The 19182-nt window shown below is 34.7% G+C and overlaps 1 protein-coding gene across 3 annotated transcripts; it reads right to left on the bottom strand.

Annotated features, from left to right (window-relative positions):
- Positions 1 to 1236: 1236 nt before the first annotated feature.
- Positions 1237 to 18924, bottom strand: LOC18106439 (zinc finger BED domain-containing protein RICESLEEPER 2). Of its 3 annotated transcripts, none has more exons than XM_052448423.1 (5): positions 18831 to 18924; positions 5365 to 6046; positions 2688 to 4624; positions 1553 to 1744; positions 1237 to 1463 (listed from the first exon to the last, which is right to left on the bottom strand). In XM_052448423.1, exons 2-5 carry the CDS (start codon positions 6028 to 6030, stop codon positions 1445 to 1447), a joined length of 2814 nt encoding a protein of 937 aa, XP_052304383.1. In that variant the 5' UTR covers positions 6031 to 6046; positions 18831 to 18924; the 3' UTR covers positions 1237 to 1444. The 3 variants fall into 3 exon arrangements, with proteins under 3 accessions (XP_052304383.1, XP_006372364.2, XP_024444166.1); XM_006372302.3 differs by lacking the exon at positions 18831 to 18924 and adding an exon at positions 6134 to 6238; XM_024588398.2 differs by lacking the exons at positions 5365 to 6046; positions 18831 to 18924 and adding an exon at positions 18070 to 18612.
- Between the last annotated feature and the right edge of the window lie 258 nt (positions 18925 to 19182).

Raw genomic sequence — 19182 nt, 5'->3', positions numbered from 1 at the left:
AGGCATAGTTATATATATATAACACTTAAAAAAACCCTATAAATTAATAAAAAAATCAATTTGCTTCTCGAATGATATTCATATATTAATTTAAAATAATTTTAGAAATTATCCCAATCAAGTCCTCACTTGATTTTTCTAGATCAAGAAATATAGTTCTTGTATTAATTATAATTTAGTCTTTAATTTTTAATGTATATTTTAATCAAATTATACTTAATTAAATCATTCAGGTTTAATTCCTAACTAATAGTTCTTAATGTGTGTAACTCATTAGGTTTCTAATATGTTGACTCAAATATAAATTATAATTCTATTTAAATAGAATTAAATAATTTAATTTATTATTAATTAAACAATTGATTAATTTATATTTGAATATCAAGTACATCACCTAACAACACGTCATGATCCTCTAAATATTTAAAAAGTCATTAATAAATTAACTTTAATTTTCAATGACCAGTTTCTCGGTGTAATTAATATTTTTTCATTAATAATATTTCAATTTAACATTAAAGCATGAAATATATATGTCATGTTAAATCATGTTTATTCTCTATATAATGGTCATTGATAGTTTGAATAAGATTTGAAACTCTTTTCAAATCTCATTCTATCCTGACCAAGAATTTCTCGATCAATACTATTTATGAATTGATTGAACATTTTTTCTAATTCACCTAGGATAATGAATCATCTTTTAAGCACTCAAATAACTTTATATAGTTTATATTATATTTAATGTCTTCTATTTTATTACCTCAATTAAAATAACATGTAACAAATTTAAAGCATAACAGTATCTATATAAGATGACTTAGTGATCTCAAGTCTAAGGATTACTTGCACAACCATCATGCAAGCATTTCCATAGACACGAGTGATCACTTCATATGAAATTCTCTTACAAGTTAGTTCGATGCAATGTCTTATAACAAACACCTCCATATTAGTTTTAGATAACATCAACTTATAAGAACAATCGCTTCCTTTTATAAAACAAATAACATAATATATACCAGTTTTTATGGCTATAATTTTCTTTGTAAAATATTTTTATCCCATGAACTTTATTTTTATCCTAGATTTATTAATCTTATATTATATGAATATTAAAGATAAATCAAGTTTTTATTAATAATAAAAATATATTTATATAAATATAATAATATCATGTAAAACCAACCGAAAAACTACGCAACATATTAAACTAACAGTCCTGATGCCATGGAGTTGACAACAAACATTATTCATTGACCTAGTTGGTCATAGAAGACCAAACTGATGTAGTATTTATATACAATATACTATACATGAATTAAAAGAGACACCACAGGTACTTCCTCGGATGTCCATGGCAGCAACAGCAGATTCGCCATCAGTAACGATAACAGTTGGTGAAATCAGAAATGGGAAGGGACTTCACCTTCTAGTGATGATACTACAGATACGATCCATTCCTGCAAAAAGAAAAAAACAGTCCTTAATTAAACATATGCTTCTCATCATTAAATGACTGTAATTTAAATAAATATTAATATAGTATAACCTAGACAAGGCCACAGCACTGCTACTGAGATCAAGTCTGGACTTGAGAAAAGATTGGTGCTCCTCTGAATTAATTGGAGCTGCTTGATTGTGATCCGACGAATGTGGATGAGGGAGGAGATTTGGATGATGATGATGAAGAGGAGTTTGATTCCATTCCATCTCCAGCACACCATCCTCACTCCGGGTGAGTCTAGAGTTATTGGAAAATTAATATAAAAATAAAATAAAATTAGCAGGTACAATTGAAAAAAATGCAAGTTAACAAACAATATCAACTATATGATTCAAGGGGGTGAGAGGGGAGGGGGTGAGCCATAATGGCACATATTGGAATCACAAGAATTCTCACATATGAAATAAACAAACAGGAACATACCTGCAATTTATAGACTATTGATACTCTCTACGAAAATGATATCAAGGTAAACGTGCTGCTAGCTTTAGACCTTTCAGATTTTAACTAGTGGAAGCATAACTTTCAAATTTCATTGCTTTTTTTTATTTTATTTTTTCAACTTCTGCAGACACAAAAGTTTGCCAATGATGTGCAGCTGAATAGGAGCACAAGGGAAAACTTGACCGGAAACAAAAGATGGAACGTGGATAGCAGCTTCATCAGATTACGTCTCAAACAATAATATCCTCCCGATCTTTGGCCATTAAAAGAAATGGGAAAAGAAGAAATAAGCATGCATCAACAAAAGAAGATTATAATTCTTTGATTTTATATTTCTCTTCCCTTGGGTGCTGTTAAAACGAGAGAGAAAAAGAGAAACTTTTGAATAGTAATATAGACACTGGAATATCTCCTAGAAAAAGAAATTAAAATTACCACTTCTAGCTTGAAAAATGGTTCAATGAGTAATCTGAATTCTCATAACAGTGGGAAGCATTTAAAATTACCACTTCTCACAGGAATTGGATATTCCAAAACAACTCAAAGGAAATTGCTTAGGAGTTTTAGTTTTCTTTTTCCATAGATCCTCCAAAACACCATTTCTATGGAAAATTTTATCCATTTCAGCTTACAACAGAATGAACTAGATAGGGGGCAAAAGGAACCAGAGATAAAAGTGGCATACAGTGGAGACTATAAGGATCCCAACAAGATATTTATGAAAATAAGAATTTACCTCCTCTTAGGGCTTTCCAGCCAGTCCTGTCCACATACTAAAGCCTCCACAATCTCAGGGTTCAGGCCACTGATGGCTGGATTCATTTTCATGATTTCATCAATAAAGTTTGACTTCGATAAAATAGCTGATAATGGAATTGCTAAGAAATCACGAGCCATTTTCACTAGTGTTGGAAATTTTAGAGCATTGGCACGCCACCAAACTAATATGTCAGCATCCATACCCAAACTAACCGAGGGTTCTTGTAAATATTGGTCGAGTTCAGACTTTTGGGAGTCTCCCATATTGGAATCATATTTACGTTTTTGCCACTGTTTAAATCCACATAACTTATCACCAGAGTTAGGATTATATGAAGAACAACTCATATCAGCAGTGGTCGGAGCAGATGACTCCAGAGAGTTGGAGCCACTTGCATATTTACTGTACACACGTTTAAGATCATGACGAAATCTCCACAAGTGTAACTCAGCGTCACTGTTGTAGATTTGCTCGTACCCATACTCCACCAAATCATATTTATAGCGAGGGTCAAGAACTGCTAATATTCCAAAAGTCAAACTATTTTCACTCCAGTACTCATCAAATTTCACCTTCACTCTATTTGCCATCGACTTGATATACATATGTTCACTCTTTTCCCATTTGTGCAAATTCTTATAAATTTGACAAATATTCTCAAAATATACATCTAAGCTTGTTGAAAAATTGGATATGGACTTGTGGAACACTTTCAAGCACTCACACATGACAGTTGCCATTTCCCATTCCTCTGTGGACAGTTTCACTGTATAGTCATCATCAACCTGCTCCAGGTGAGTAAAGACATCCCGTAATTCCAGTGCACGTTCAAGCATGAGAAAAGTGGTTTCCCATCTTGTAGGAACATCTTGAGAAATCATAGTGCTATCTTGTACTTTCAATCGATTAATTACTTCACAGAAGTTCTGTCTCTGAATGGGTGTTGCATTGAAGTATTCAATAGATTGCCTTATCTTATAAAGAACTCTCCTTATCTCACCAAATCCGTCTTGAACAAGAAGGCTAAGAACTTGTGCATGGCAAGATGTATAGAACAAATCTCCACTGTGAGGCAAGACTTCATCAGAAAGCTTACTTTTTAGTTCTCCAACCATCTGTTCATTTGGAGGAATAAGTTTTGTGGAGATGAATTGCACATTCTTATCAATGTTCCACTCTCGAAGCACAATTCTAATAACTTCATACAGATTCCCTGCGTAACAATTGTAAGCTAGATTCTTGAAAGCAAGAATCTTCTTCTTCAGCTCCCATCCATCATCAATAAAATGAAGGGTCAAGCAACAGTATGTCACCTTTCTGTCTTCATATGACTGCAAATCAATAGTCAAACTAAAGAGGCGAGATAGATTATCCAAAGATTTGCTAAGTTTTTCTTTCTCTTCTTTGTAAACACCAAGAACATCAACCTCAACAGTGTCTTGTGAATAGAATTCAAACATTGGCTGCAAATTGCTGACAAAAATCTCAAAAAACTCATGTTCAACTATATTCAAAGGATATCCGTGCTTAATAACCATTCTTGCAATGTCCATACGACTCCTTTCTTGGTTAAACATGCAATTGCTGCCAATCATACTAGACATTAAATTACTTCTATCAACAAATGGTGAAGGCTGCTGTCCTGTGTCTCTCACCCTATCTCTGAAACATTTTTTCATATGTTTATGCAGATTTGAAGTCCCCTTTTTACTTTCTCCAGGATACCTCTTTTTACAAACTCTACATATAGCCCATACTGAACCATTTTCTAGAACTTTATCGAAGGCTGTCCAAACTTCAGATATCCTTCTTCGTTTAGCATTGCCATTGGTTGGTTGGGAACCATTCACCACTGCCAACTGACTGTCAACATCTTGCACAGGTTCAACTGCAGCATTTTGTTCTCCAACTTCCTATAAAGAAATAGCCAAGCAACAGAGCATCTTAGAGGCCCATCAAACTCAATAGAAAATATGTAATGCACAAGATATTCTTGCATTTACAGTCTCATGCATATAGGTACGGTAGGACAAGTTAAGTATTTCCATGTGAAGCATCATACGCCATAATCTGCAGATTTTCAATGGGTAACAAATAGGGTAGAATTAGATGACAACCTAGCTGGCCATACACATTATCCCAGTTTTTCTTACAGTCTTCCTAGATAGAACCAACCTAGATTGTTGTATACTTATTAACCTACCTAGATTGTTGTATACTTATAATTATCTATGGACAATTAAGACCTACTATAAAGTAGCGGATTTAGTAAACATGTCCATTTCATTAGAAATTTAACCCTAACAGCAAGGCAGGGCTTTCATCCCATCTAATATACATAGAGGTATGGGAAACGGACATAAAGAAACAAGATTTGCATATCAAACTCGGACTTCTTAAATCAATAATTGGGGTAAACCTAAGCTGATAAACTAAATTGTACGCACCAAAACATTTTCAACTGCTCATAACAAGTTTAGGAATCACAGAAGATGTATACACGCAGCACATCAATTGGTATGCAGAAATAAATTCAAAGAAAAACTAAGCCCCAAGATCCAAATAAAAGTCTCAATTTGTTCATCAACAGAACAATCCATTCATCAACAAGAAAGAATACTAAACAACAATTCCACAATTAAAAGAAGCACACCTGCTCACAATGCCGCAAAGAGCTCCCAGAAACAGCAACAGGCTGAAAGTTATTCCAATCGGAAAACGAAGCTTCACTTGAATCCTCATGGTTCCTCTCCAGACTCCTTTGATTCAAATTCAAACTGCCAGACAAATGCACTGGCTGGACACTATACCCAGGTGCTCTAACAGTCTTGGAATTCTCACAACATTTCCTCAAAGTAGCTGAAATCCCATCCATCAATGTCTTCTCTTCCAAAGCTTCCAGATTCGCAGGAAGAAAAAACTCCACCACATAATCAACATTACTTCTATAAAACCCCTGCTTTATCATTAACTTTATAGCTAAAGCAGCACGAAGCCCAGAACTCTTAGCATCATCCACAAACGGATAATCAGCTACGTCAAGCAAACAAACATCGGAGACAGAGCAATGGTGCGTCGATTTAAGTGCTTTTCCAGCAACACCTTGACCTTCTTCGAGATGATGCCCTATACACGCCTTTAGAAACCCTTGCATCCCTAAATCATTCACATAACAAGCGCTATTCACAACGTTTAAGGTTCTTTTGTTGTTTTTAAGGGGATTGGAAGAAACCCATGTTAGAGCTATAGGTAAATTATGTGCATAACATGTTTCTTCAAGGATGTCTGCAATTTCAGCTATAACAGCTGACTGATTCATTTTAGTAAGCCAAACCCTGTAAAAAAGACAAGATAAATAAAGGGTTTCTTGAAATTAAGATTTGTGTCAAAATTACTGTAAGAGAGAAGCAGCCGATACTGACCTTGGAGAAATGAAAACCAAATTCTCAGATTCTCAGTGAAAAGAAGAAAGAGATGCAGATGGAAATTTGGTTGCTGGGCAAATAAGTCAACCAGCAAGTTGGCAGATTTGTTATGGGTTGTTGTATTTTTTTTATTTATTTTTTGAAGATTTTTTATTTTTTACAATTAAGTTTTTTTTAATAAATTTAAAAAATATTATTATAATATATTTCTAAAAAAATAATATGAAAAGTAAATACTATTATAATTTTAAATATTATTTTGTTATCACAGTTAAAAAATATTTTTAAAAAATCTTATTTTTAATATTATTTTATTATTTTAACATACCAATGATAAAAATAAATTTTAAATTAAAAATATTTTAAAAAATAATCATCATCAAGATCAATCACAGACACTATATTAATTTATTCGGTAAAAAACAAACAACCTAGCTTAAAGATGGATCAATGGCATGGTTGGTCTGTAAACCATGTATATTAAATCTGAACCGATAATTCTATGTGTTTATTGAAAAATTTATTCATCTAACTTAAGTTAGATTTGATTTCAAACTAGGTTGAGAATTAATTTAGTTAAATTTGATAGATTTGATTGATTTTAATGAGACTTAATCGGATCTGTTTTTTTTAAAAAAATTGTTATTTTTTATAAAAAAACATTGTAATTTCATGTTTTTATTTTTTGTAAAAATCATCATCATTTCATGTTATAAGTTTGTCAACCCTCACTTGTCATATAATATTGTTGAGAAATTAAAAAATATATATTAAAAATAAGAATTAAAATGATTATAGAATAAGTTAAAGATAATGAAAAATCAAAATGATGGAAGAATAAATAATATTTAATGATATTGTAATATATGAAAGCTTAAACGAATATTACTATAAAATTATATAAAAAAATCTAATAAAAAGAATTATAAAAATATTTGTTATTGCTTAATATTGTTTAAAAAAAATGTTATGGGAGTTCTTTGTAATAGAGAGACAAAGGCGGGTGAGGGAAACAATGAGAGGCAAAAAAGTGCTGTGTTAAATGATAGAGAAAAAGAAGCTGGCGTGGTTGAGGAAATCCAAGAAGAAGTGAGTTATGGATGAGGTTGCTGAGTTTGGGTAAATTGTTTTTGTGATTGAGGTTTATAATCTAATTATCCTAATTATATATAAAATTCAATCATAAAAAGTTAGTTTTTTTATTTTATGAGTTCATTTAAAAAAATTAAAAAAAATGGAGATATTTTTATTATTTATTGTAGGTTATAAATTTTATATTTTTTCTACTCTTTATGATATCTTTTTTTCTTTAAAATATACTCTAAAGAATAATTAATAATATGATACTATCACTGTAAATTTTTTTTTTAAAAAAAATTAATTCATAAAATAACCAATAGTATTTCACTATCACCATAAAATTTCCCGAGAAAAATGTATATAATTTATAGTATTATAAAATTGAAATCATGTATTTTTCTTTTTCTTGTCGGGCTAAAGTTTTTAGCTCGATCAGATCATATTAATTTAAGCCAAGCCCACCGAAATAATCTATTATTTTCTCGTGGCCTCTAAGAAGACAAAAGCCCACAAAAGATTTAGAATCCGCCGCAAAAAAACCCTAATTCTAAAAACTCCTACAAAACAATCACAAATCTGTCACAATCACAGTCATAAATCTGCCACAATCACGAGTCACAATCACAAATCTCTCTCTCTCTTTTTTTCCTGAGGGCTGGAAAATAGAAACGAGAATAATATGAGAGAAGTTGACGAGGTAAGAGGATATTTCTGGAAAGAAGAAGCCACTGAGTTGAGGATGGTTAAGGAGGAAATAACTTGTTTGGTAAACTATAAGGACTGAGTTCATAATTCTTTTTCATTTGAGTGTGAAATTAAGCCAGACTAGACTTGTTTTCTCTGTATATATATATATATATTATAAACACTAATGAAGTTAAATCAGAGGATCAGGTCAAGAAAAGGGGATTTTTTGAGAGTGAGCGTTTAGGAAATTGAAATTGAAATGTAATAAAACATTATCCATGCATCTCTTAATTACAATGAGTCATATACAAGAAATATATATTATGCTCACATATCTTGCAGCGTATATAGCTTCTCTTTGTATGTATAAATCACCACCTCCAATACATACGCCGGGACATGTTATTAACGCGCAATATTTCTCCTTCTGTTTTTACTACTTAATTTGATCTCTAAATCTGTTATGAGTGAGTCCCACTTATCATGTAATATTGCTGAGAAATTACAATCCATCAACTTGTAAGGCCGCAAGTTGGTCAAGTTGAAGGGTACGTACCCCTGCGAGTCACAGAGTACCGACTCTTTATCATTTTGCATACATGAGTACTTGACTTGAAGGAGCCACGAATGCAAGGAGAATATTTTGTATATGTATATGATAAGACTGCACCTCTGATCCACTTGCTTCATGAACTACCAATATTACACGTACCCCAAAGCTGATGTAATAGCTTCCACTTCTTTTGCACCCACAGAAACCTTTTCCTTTTTTCTATTTTCTATTTTTATTTTACTAACATCTAAACATATTAGTCAAATTTGGTAGCTCCTTGTACTATTTCAGCTTATTAATTGTTGCTTATAAAAAAAAGTATTTTTAGATGATTTTTTATGGTTTTAATTTTTGTTATTAAAAAATAAAAAAAATATTTTAATAAAAAAAAAAACTTATGGAAAGACACGAATTACCAAAATCCTCTCGGCACATCAATGCCACCTTAAAACCCAAGTTTGAATGTTGGGCATCCAAATTTGCCAAATTTTTTCTCACTTTTTAAACCATCTCTAAGCGTATACAATCATATTCGTGGGTCACTTCACTTCACAAATCATCTCTAAGCGTATCACACGAAATTTCGAGGTTAGGGCAGACTCGATCTACACGCAAACAGTGTAACTAGTGATGGGAATCTTAGCAAAGCACAACTGATCGAAATTTCTATTAAAAAAAAAGGGTACCTTTCGTACATAAATAGCCAACCTCTCTATAAATGCAGGCATCATTTTTCAAACCCATACAGAACATTACCTCTCTATACTAACATTTGCATTGTCACATACAAACCCCTGCCTCCATATAAATAAAAAACATAGCCCACATTTTCTTTTGGTCTGATCTCTTCTAAGCACACAAAAACCTCTTCAATCCTCTTCTAAACACATATATACAAAAATGGTCATGGGCATCATACGAAGGCTCTATGTCTCAGCAATAGCTTTTTTGTCCCAGCTGGTCTCTTCTGATCCGGCTATCAATCCAGAGTTGCATTTACCTGCAGAAACACAACCACCAGCACTCTCTCTTACTGTCAATCAAGAAGCACCACAACCACCAAATTCACAACCTTCTTCTCACGCTACTGATTTGGAGTCACAGTTACCAGCAACATTACCACCAGAACTCTCTCTTGCTTCCATCAACCTCCAAACACCGCCGCCGCAACAACAACATTCCTTTACAACCAACCACCAGCCAACCAATACAGAGAGTGCTGTCAACCAGCGTTTTCCATGGGCAAAGATACTCATAGCCTTCTGTCTTAGTACAGCTATGCAAAATGATCTTACATATGAACAAATTGATCAACACACGAAACCCTTTCTTAAGTTATACTTACGCGCTGTCTGTATCGCACTTACCTTTGTTTCTCTTATTCTTTCACAGCTGATTCACGACAAGTTCCCTCTTGCGTCGAGAATGTTAGAGAAAGTTGGTATCAGCCTGGGTTTCGCATCATTTTTCATCATCCTCGCACTTCCATTAACATGAGCCAACTCAAGTGTGCTCTCTCTAGCTAGGCTACCCACTTCAGACCCTTACTCACTATGCTGTGAGTGATCTGTACTATGGCTTCCAGTACGTGTCGTCTTTTGGAGGATGATGGCACGTTCCATGGAGGACTTCCTGCCTTTGGGTTATATGTTATCTCCCACCTGGTCTCCTTTGTTTCTGTTGTTTTTGTTTCCAATAGACCCCCTGGGTTGTTGATTCCGCCTTGTATATATAGGCTTCATTTTGCTTAACAAAAAGAAAAGAAAAGAAGAAAAGAAGAAGAAAGAAGGGTGTTTTTCATGGTATTAGGATGCAATAGCATTATACGTTGTTATGCATGTCACGTGCTGAACTTGTTCATGATCAATAAGAAATTGTCCTCTGATATTGTTAAAATTTCGAAGTGGGTTTTCCTTCATTATTAAACTCTCCTTTATTGTTGCTTAAAATTCCTCTCTCTGTTTTATTATTATTATTATTATTATTATTATGAAAAGAGGGACACAGCGGCTCTGAAGAATTATATAAAAAACCACTCCAGGGGAAGTCAACCTACAAGTAGCATTCAGAATTATACAACCTAAGGAAGACCACATGAAGTAGCGAAACCTTAGTAAACCTACACGTGTTTGTTTATCCTGCTGATGCAACCGTGGGCCCCGGTTCCTGTACTGTCTCCTCGTTGCAAGTTGCAACCGGCCGTGATCTTCTCTGGCCCGACAATCTCGGCTTTCTGTAGAAAAACCATGCACCTGACTTTGCAAAACAAAGACTTATGAATCCTAATGTGAACAGCCCATTTTTGGAATCTAGAGTATTGGAAGGATGGAGGGAACCGCCACCTTGGTACAGGGTGTCGGCTGCTTAAGGCATTTTTTTTAAGAATCTCTGTGGAGGTTATTTATTAAATTATTTTTTATTTTAAAAAATTAAAATAATATTTTTTTATTTTTCATCTCGTCACATTAAAACAATATAAAAAAATTAATTTAAAATAAAAACAACTCAAATTAAAAACAGTTAAACCTTCAACTCCAAAGAGACAGTAGTTTGAAGTAAGAAGAGGCAGCAGCTGTCAGGGGCTCTCAGTGTCAGTTGTGTGGCGTCTGTAGGTGTTGTGGGCTGTGCAGCAGTTTTTCTTGCAGTCGAGAGAGGGGCTTTCGTAAGGATGGTGACGGTTGGGCTTATATGGGTGTGGTAGGCTAGTTGACAGTTTGGGTGGTGTTTTTGTTTGTTCTTTTTTTTTTTTTTTTTGGAGAGAATGTGGGAACGATCTTGGTTTTTTTTTTTTTAACAGATTCCTTTTCGAGTGTCTATAATTTTTCTCTTCTTCCCCTCAATTATTTGGTTCGCAATTGACCTAAACTTACCCCTTTTTAATTTTATTTTTGTCTTTTCACTTTTAATTTCTCATTATATATTTTTTTCAATTTTTTTTGTATTTTAATATTTAAAAAAACAATATAAATACCAATTCAATGGAAAAAATGAACAATAAATTTAAAATCAACGCATTAGAAATTAAAAGGGTTGAAAGTAATTTTTAAATTTAAATTCTTTTAAAAAGACATTGAAAATGATGTAAATACGTCAAATATTTTTTTTAATTTTTGTTATTTTTCATTATTTAAAAAATCAAAATTAGGTTACGGCCGAACTTAAAATTTACATAGATTTATACTAATTAATTTTATAGTTAATTTTATAGTGAAGAAATTTTAATATGGCTGCCTATATATATATATATATATATATGGGTGCCCATCAAACCTTCCTAAATCTCATGATAGTGCGATTTTGAATGAATGAATTTTAACTGTAAATGTCTGCTTACCGGGCATGAATGGAATCATCATATTTGGTTAGTAATTAAAGTACATATAATCTCATAAATAATATGGTTGGAGAATATTATTGAGCTTCCATTTTGAAGAGAGAATTGAAATGGGATTGTCTTTGTTAGCAAGAAGAGAGCTAGAAGTGGTGAGACGAGTTGACTCAGGTCTGGCGTCAATCAACGCCCCCATGGGACAACGCTCGCGAGGGCAATCACATGCCAAAAGCATCCATGTCTTTCTCTCTAAACAGACAAGAGCAAGCATTACTTTATTGCCACGTGGCCATGAGGATCCCGACATTCAGGCGCAATCAGACCCAGAAATCCTTTTGTCAGGCGATCACTCATCTGCCACGTGGCAAGACTATTTCCTTCTATTGCAACAATTAATTAAGTCAAATTAACTCTATTCCCCTCCTCTTTTGATCATTTTATTTTCTGTGTTGATAATTTTCGTTCCTTTATTGTTCAATCTTGAGACATTTGCTGTTATGCTTTGCTTCAGCCCATAATTTCTAGAAGTGGGTGGTTGCCACTGTCATAGAAGGAGGCAGCCACCAATATCGAAGAATGGAATAGCCATTAATGAAGGAGGTGCAGTAATAGTTGAAAATAAAGAAAAAGAAGAAGCGATACAAGCAATGGCATTTTTAAGTGTTCCATTTTCATATAAATAGGCATGTAACCTGATTATTTAGATGTGTGGAGGGATCAAGAAAATAAAAAGAGTTAGAGAGAGAGCTTGTGAGGGTTGTCATCTTGTGTATGTTAATTTGAAATAATTCTAAATTTAATATTTGTTTGTGTGCATACATCTCTCATAGAGGTGCATCACCAATCGTACGTCCACTCCACCGAATATAAATCACTAACATCTTTCTCCAATTCCCTCGTACACAGTCTTCCCTGGGATATATCATTGTTGCAACTTCATTGAATACAAAGCATAGCATATAGCAACTTCATTGTTTCTCTATGTCTACACAAATGAGGATCCAATAACCTTCTACACACACTGGCATGAGCAGCTAAATAATGAAAATGACAGGAAAGTCTTAAACTGAATAGTCTGATTTGAAGCAAAACCTACAAAGATTAATATGGCTGAGTAGGATACCCTTAATGCGCCTACTATCTCTTCAATTTTTAAGGGAGAGAGCATTTGTCCCACTCCATTTCCCAGAAAGAAAGAAACTCTGGCGAGAGTGAAATTGCTCAAAACATTTAAGAATAAGCAAAGTAGAAAATGGCAAGTTCTAAGCTCCTTACAGTTATCCAACTTGAAAATGAGTCGGAGACTTCTCCGATCTCTTCCTCAGTAACTCGAAAATAAGACTGGAAATGTGTCCAGCAACATTGCTATAAGATTGAAAGTTACATAACTATGAGACTTCATCATAAACCATGTAATTCTTTTGAAAGCATGATTTCTGTGCACCAACGTACCCAGTCATCTTGCGAGACATCCATCTGATATTTCTGAAAATGAGTCGGAGACTTCTCCGATCTCTTCCTCAGTAACTCGAAAATAAGACTGGAAATGTGTCCAGCAACATTGCTATAAGATTGAAAGTTACATAACTATGAGACTTCATCATAAACCATGTAATTCTTTTGAAAGCATGATTTCTGTGCACCAACGTACCCAGTCATCTTGCGAGACATCCATCTGATATTTCTTATTGTTTCCTTTTCTGTAAAAGGAGAAAGCAAGTACTTCCGCACCTCCTAGAACATTTAAGGAACTATGCACTCTTTAGAATATGAATATACATGGATGAAAATCATTGAATTGACTTGGATGACAGGTTGAGAATGAAATGAAGAGATAATTAATGACAGCCATCATTGAATTGACTTGGATTAACAGGTTTCCAAACTGACACAACTGCTGAAGGACGATTGAGAAAGCGTAACATAGTAAAGCCATTGTTTTCAACTATAATGAATCTGGACAAGAGACGGTTTTTCAACTAATTCGACCATCACTGAGTTGAGCGGGACCCAACTTGAGATAGCCGTTCTTGCCCGTGAAAGAACGCCTGATGTCTCTCAAACCGATCAATGCCCTCACTTGCAACCACATTACTAATCTGCCGCCTCAAATGCATCTCTGAGAACAGCTTTATTCCCGGGACAGTATCATATTGCTCTGATGCTCGAAAAACACTGTGGTAGTAACTGGTTGATAAGCAAGTAATTTGTGGAGTTCAAACACTCATTACAGTGATAGTCTCATCCTTACTACTTGTTTTGAGATTGAGCACAGCCTCTACTATCTCAGCTACAGAATTGGCAAACACTTCTTATTGGAAATCGATGCCATACTCTTGAGAAAGTGGAGTGATAAGCTGCTGGCATATGTACTGTTGCAGATGACCATCGTGTTGTGACAGATTTTGTCTGATACTGGTCAACCGGAGTGATTTTGAGCAATAAAAATGATATCCGAATCCAACACCTCCAGTTCCTGCTGCTTAGGATCATGGAGAAGACAACGAAGTGGATTGGTTTTGATCGTCCAATAATTAAGGTTTCAAGCATGTCGTAGTTGGTGGCGGTGGTAGCAAATAAGTGAAGGGGGTTTTCTTTGGCATTGGGGTGGTTTTGCATTTCTATAGAAGGAAGTAATGGAATAGGATTACTGGGATGCAATCCATGGACTCTCCTAGCTAGAGCTTCAGCAAAGCAGCGGACAACTTTTTTTGTTACTTCACTGGTTTCGGCAGCATGCAGACCTTCAATTTCCTCAAAAAGAAAATCTGCAGGTTTGAGATTGCCATCGGAAACTGCCTTGGGCACAACCCATCAATTTGTTGACAAGAGGAGAGTCCATGTCTGTAAGCACCAAATTAAGATCCGGTGGCTCTGTGGATGGATAAACAGAATACATGATGATCTCTTTTACTTTCTTTGTTAGCTTATATAACTCTTTGTGATTCATCAGCCCCTCATTTCCTTGTTTCTTTCTTTATTGATGAATGAATTGCTTTGTTCCTGCGAGCCAATGGCAGGTAGGCCCTCTGTATGCTGTCCTTACTTGCTTGCCACACCACTTCATGCATATATAAATGCAGCTCATCAAAAGATTTAAATCAACTCATACAAACATGGACATTACTAAAAGCATCCAGGAATTTTTTTCTCTCTGTTACATCTTTCTTGATCCTGGGTTGGGGAAGACTTAAGATACCTACTACCCCCACATTCATCAAGCACCCCACCTCGTTATCTTGCCTTCGACCGGGAGTCGGAGCCATATCCACAAGCCCCTCTTACCACTATCCAAACATCCCAAAACCAAGGAAACCAACCTCTGCATTTTGATAACATAGCCTCAGAAATGTTGCAATCATCACTTCATCACATGCACCGCCCATCCATCACATGCACCGCCGCCTTCTCCTGTCATCGACCTTGAATCTCAGTTACCAGAATCTCAGGCACAGCCCTCTGTTACCATTTATAATCAAGAATTATCTCAAACCCAAGAAACGCAACCCTTACATTTCACAGCTGTCGACACAGAGATATTGTTACCAACAGCACAATCACAGGCTCTTCAACCTCATTCTACTATGGAGGTAGAGCTACAATTACCACCTCTAACACCACAAATACCTTCCCCTGCCATCAATCCTCAACAAATCAATATGGTCATTGTTAAGCAGTTCACTCTAGAATGACTCAACATAATCATGGAATTCTGTTTGAAGCAGCAATTCAAAAGGCTCTCCAATACGAAAATCCTCAACATTCCAAACTCTCTGTTCCCTTCTTCTTGCTTTCTTTTGCCATACTACTCACCTTTTGTTCTCTTCTTGTTTCACAATTAATTAAAAATAGGTTTCATGATATATCCAAAGTATTTGAGAAAATTGCAAACTCTCTTGCCACCTTTGCATTTTTCACCACCATCGCATCTCCATTGATCCTGAGCCTCAAGTGAAAGGTTTGTAGTATTGTTCTACCCATTGCATGTCTAATGTTGTCCTGTGCTGGAAAAATCTGCATTGGAGTAGAGCAGGGTTTTAAGATAGTGATCTTTCTGCATGTTGAGAGTGATATTAATGATGTGCAGTCCTTTTCCTCAGGCAAACAGTATAGAAATTGAGGTCTCAGAGAAGATGAAGTACTAGAGTTCTACTACTTCTTCGCTGGCTGAAGCAAATCTGCCTGCTTTCTCTGCCCCACGATTGCTTCAAACCTCAGCTGCACATGATGACTGTCACAACCAGAATTTGTACAAAAGAGGGTAGCTGTCTTGACCTGGATTTGGTCCGATACTAGTTAACCAGAATACTGGTACGGGGGCGCGCTCACACTCTCTTAACAGAATCCCATATTCCCAGCTGCCTTCCATGATGTAAAAGACAACGCAGTGGACTGCTTTCTTTCTACTGATGAGGCCACCGAAGTGGAAGTCGGTGACGAGAAATTGAAAAGGACAACATTGGTATTTCACAATTAAGGAGGGAAGTAATTGAACAGGATTTCGGGGAAGTACTCCATAGGCTCGCCGAGCCAGAGCTTCAGCAAAGCAGCTGACAAATATTTTTGTTACTTTTCTAGTTTCCTTAGCAGCCAGAACTTCCATTTCCTCAAAAAGAAAATCTGTAAGTTTGAGATCACCATCTGCAACTGCCTCAGCACAATCCATCAATCTTTTGACTTACAGGAGAGTCCATTTCTGTAAGCACCAAAACGATTTGTGAAATTCTAGTTTCTTTACGCGCTACAGTAGCTTTCCCTTTCAATCAAGTGTTGATATTATTATAGAGCTGCAGTCTTTATACAAAGCGTTTTTAAGCCAAATCAACAAACCCGCAGCAACAGCGCTTTTGTGGGCATAGCAGTGCTTCCGGCATGCCAAAAATGCTTTCCCAAGGGGGTTGTTAACTGATTACATATGCTTGTTTTAAGTGACATTTTTCTGTCTTAATTTGAATAAACAATACATCAAAAATCGATTGTTGACCCAAAATAAAAATTTCTTATTCTCTTTGATATTTCACGCCTTGAGGAACCCTTGCATCACTAAATCATTCAAATAACAAGCACTATTCACAACGTTTAATGTTCTTTTGTTGTTTTTAAGGGAATTTGAAGAAACCCACGTTAGAGCTAGAGGTAAAATATTAAAGATAATAAAAAATCAAAATGATGGAAGAATAAATAATACTTAATGATATTGTAATAAATGAAAGCTTAAACGAATATTACTTTAAGATTATTTTAAAAAACTCTAATAAAAAGAATTATAAAAACATTTATTATTAATTAATATTGTTAAAAAAAATGTTATGGGAGTTCTTTTGAAGAGAGGGAGAGACAAAAGAAAAGCAGGTGAGGGAAATAGTGAGAGAGGCAAAAAAGAGCTGTGGTAAATGATAGAGAAATAGAAACTGGCATGGTTGAGGCCATGAAGAAGGGAGTCATGGTCGCTCAAATATATGTTTGTTTTTTCAATCGAGGATGAGGTTGCTGAAACTGGATAAATTGTTTTTGTGAATGAGTTTTTTTAAAATGAACTTCTTATGATGTTTTTTTTAAATTGCTGAAACTGGATAAACCTTTTATGATGTTTTTTTCTTTTTTAAATGAACTCCAAAGAATAATTAATAATAGCATGATGCATATAGGTACAGTAGGACAAGTTAAGTATTTCCATGTGAGGCAACATACGCCATAATCTGCAGATTTTCCATGGGTAACAAATAGGGTAGAATTAGATGACAACCTAGCTGCCCATACACATTATCCCAGTTTTTCTTACAGCCTTCCTAGATAGAACCAACCTAGATTGTTGTATACTTATTAACCTACCTAGATTGTTGTATACTTATAATTATCTATGGACAATTAAGACCTAATATAAAGTAGCGGATTTAGTAAACATGTCCATTTCATTAGAAATTTAACCCTAACAGCAAGGCAGGGCTTTCATACCATCTAATATACATAGAGGTATGGGAAACGGACATAAAGAAACAAGATTCGCATATCAAACTCAGACTTCTTAAATCAATAATTGGGGTAAACCTAAGCTGAGAAACTAAATTGTACGCACCAAAACATTTTCAACTGCTCACAACAAGTTTAGTAATCACAGAAGATGTATACACGCAGCACATCAATTGGTATGCAGAAATGTATTCAAAGAAAAACTAAGCCCCATGATCCAAATAAAAGTCTCAATTTGTTCATCAACAGAACAATCCATTCATCAACAAGAAAGAATACTAAACAACAATTGCACAATTAAAAGAGGCACACCTGCTCAGAATGCCGCAAAGAGCTCCCAGAAACAGCAACAGGCTGAAAGTTATTCCAATCGGAAAACGAAACTTCACTTGAATCCTCATGGTTCCTCTCCAGACTCGTTTGATTCAAATTCAAACTGCCAGACAAATGCACTGGCTGGACACTATACCCAGGTGCTCTAACAGTCCTGGAATTCTCACAACATTTCCTCAAAGTAGCTGAAATCCCATCCATCAATGTCTTCTCTTCCAAAGCTTCCAGATTCGCAGGAAGAAAAAACTCCACCACATAATCAACATTACTTCTATAAAACCCCTGCTTTATCATTAACTTTATAGCTAAAGCAGCAATAAGCCCAGAACTCCTAGCATCATCCACAAACGGATAATCAGCTACGTCAAGCAAAAAACATCGGAGACAGAGCAATGGTGCGTAAGTGCTTTTCCAGCAACACCTTGACCTTCTTCGAGATGATGCCGCATACACGCTTTTAGAAACCCTTGCATCCCTAAATCATTCACATAACAAGCACTATTCAAAACGTTTAAGGTTCTTTTGTTGTTTTTAAGGGAATTGGAAGAAACCCATGTTTGAGCTATAGGTAAATTTGTGCATGACATGTTTCTTCAAGGATGCCTGCAATTTCAGTTATTACAGCTGCCTGATTCATTTTAGTAAGCCAAACCCTGTAAAAACGACAAGATAAATAAAGGGTTTCTTGAAATTAGGATTTGTGTCAAAATTACTGTAAGAGAGAAGCAGTGGATACTGACCTTGGAGAAATGAAAACCAAATTCTCAGATTCTCAGTGAAAGGAGGAAAGAGATGCAGATGGAAATTTTGTTGCTGGGAAAATAAGTCAACCAGCAAGTTGTCAGATATCTTATGGGTTGTTGTCTTTTTTTTTTAAGATTTTTTATTTTTTTTTATATTAATATCTTTTAAAAATATATTTTAAAATATAAAAAAATATTATAATATATTTCTAAACAAAAAATATTTTGATAAATATTTTAAATATTATCTGTATGTTTTTTTATTACAATTAAGTTTTTAAAATTTTTTATTTTTTATTTTAATTTAATTTATTTTTATTTTTATTATTTTAATATATCAATATTAAAA

Source organism: Populus trichocarpa, chromosome 17 (genome assembly GCF_000002775.5).
Source record: "Populus trichocarpa isolate Nisqually-1 chromosome 17, P.trichocarpa_v4.1, whole genome shotgun sequence".
NCBI lineage: Eukaryota > Viridiplantae > Streptophyta > Magnoliopsida > Malpighiales > Salicaceae > Populus > Populus trichocarpa.
This window is presented reverse-complemented; position numbering and strand designations above follow the sequence as displayed.

Bases quoted from the DNA above. Each gene is read 5' to 3' on its own strand.
- LOC18106439 (XM_052448423.1), bottom strand. From the start codon at position 6,030: ATGAATCAGTCAGCTGTTATAGCTGAAATTGCAGACATCCTTGAAGAA. The intron at 4,625-5,364 runs GTGTGCTTCTTT...ATTTCTTTATAG, and splicing joins CTTTGCGGCATTGTGAGCAG to GAAGTTGGAGAACAAAATGC. The intron at 1,745-2,687 runs GTAAATTCTTAT...CAATAACTCTAG, and splicing joins CTGGAAAGCCCTAAGAGGAG to ACTCACCCGGAGTGAGGATG.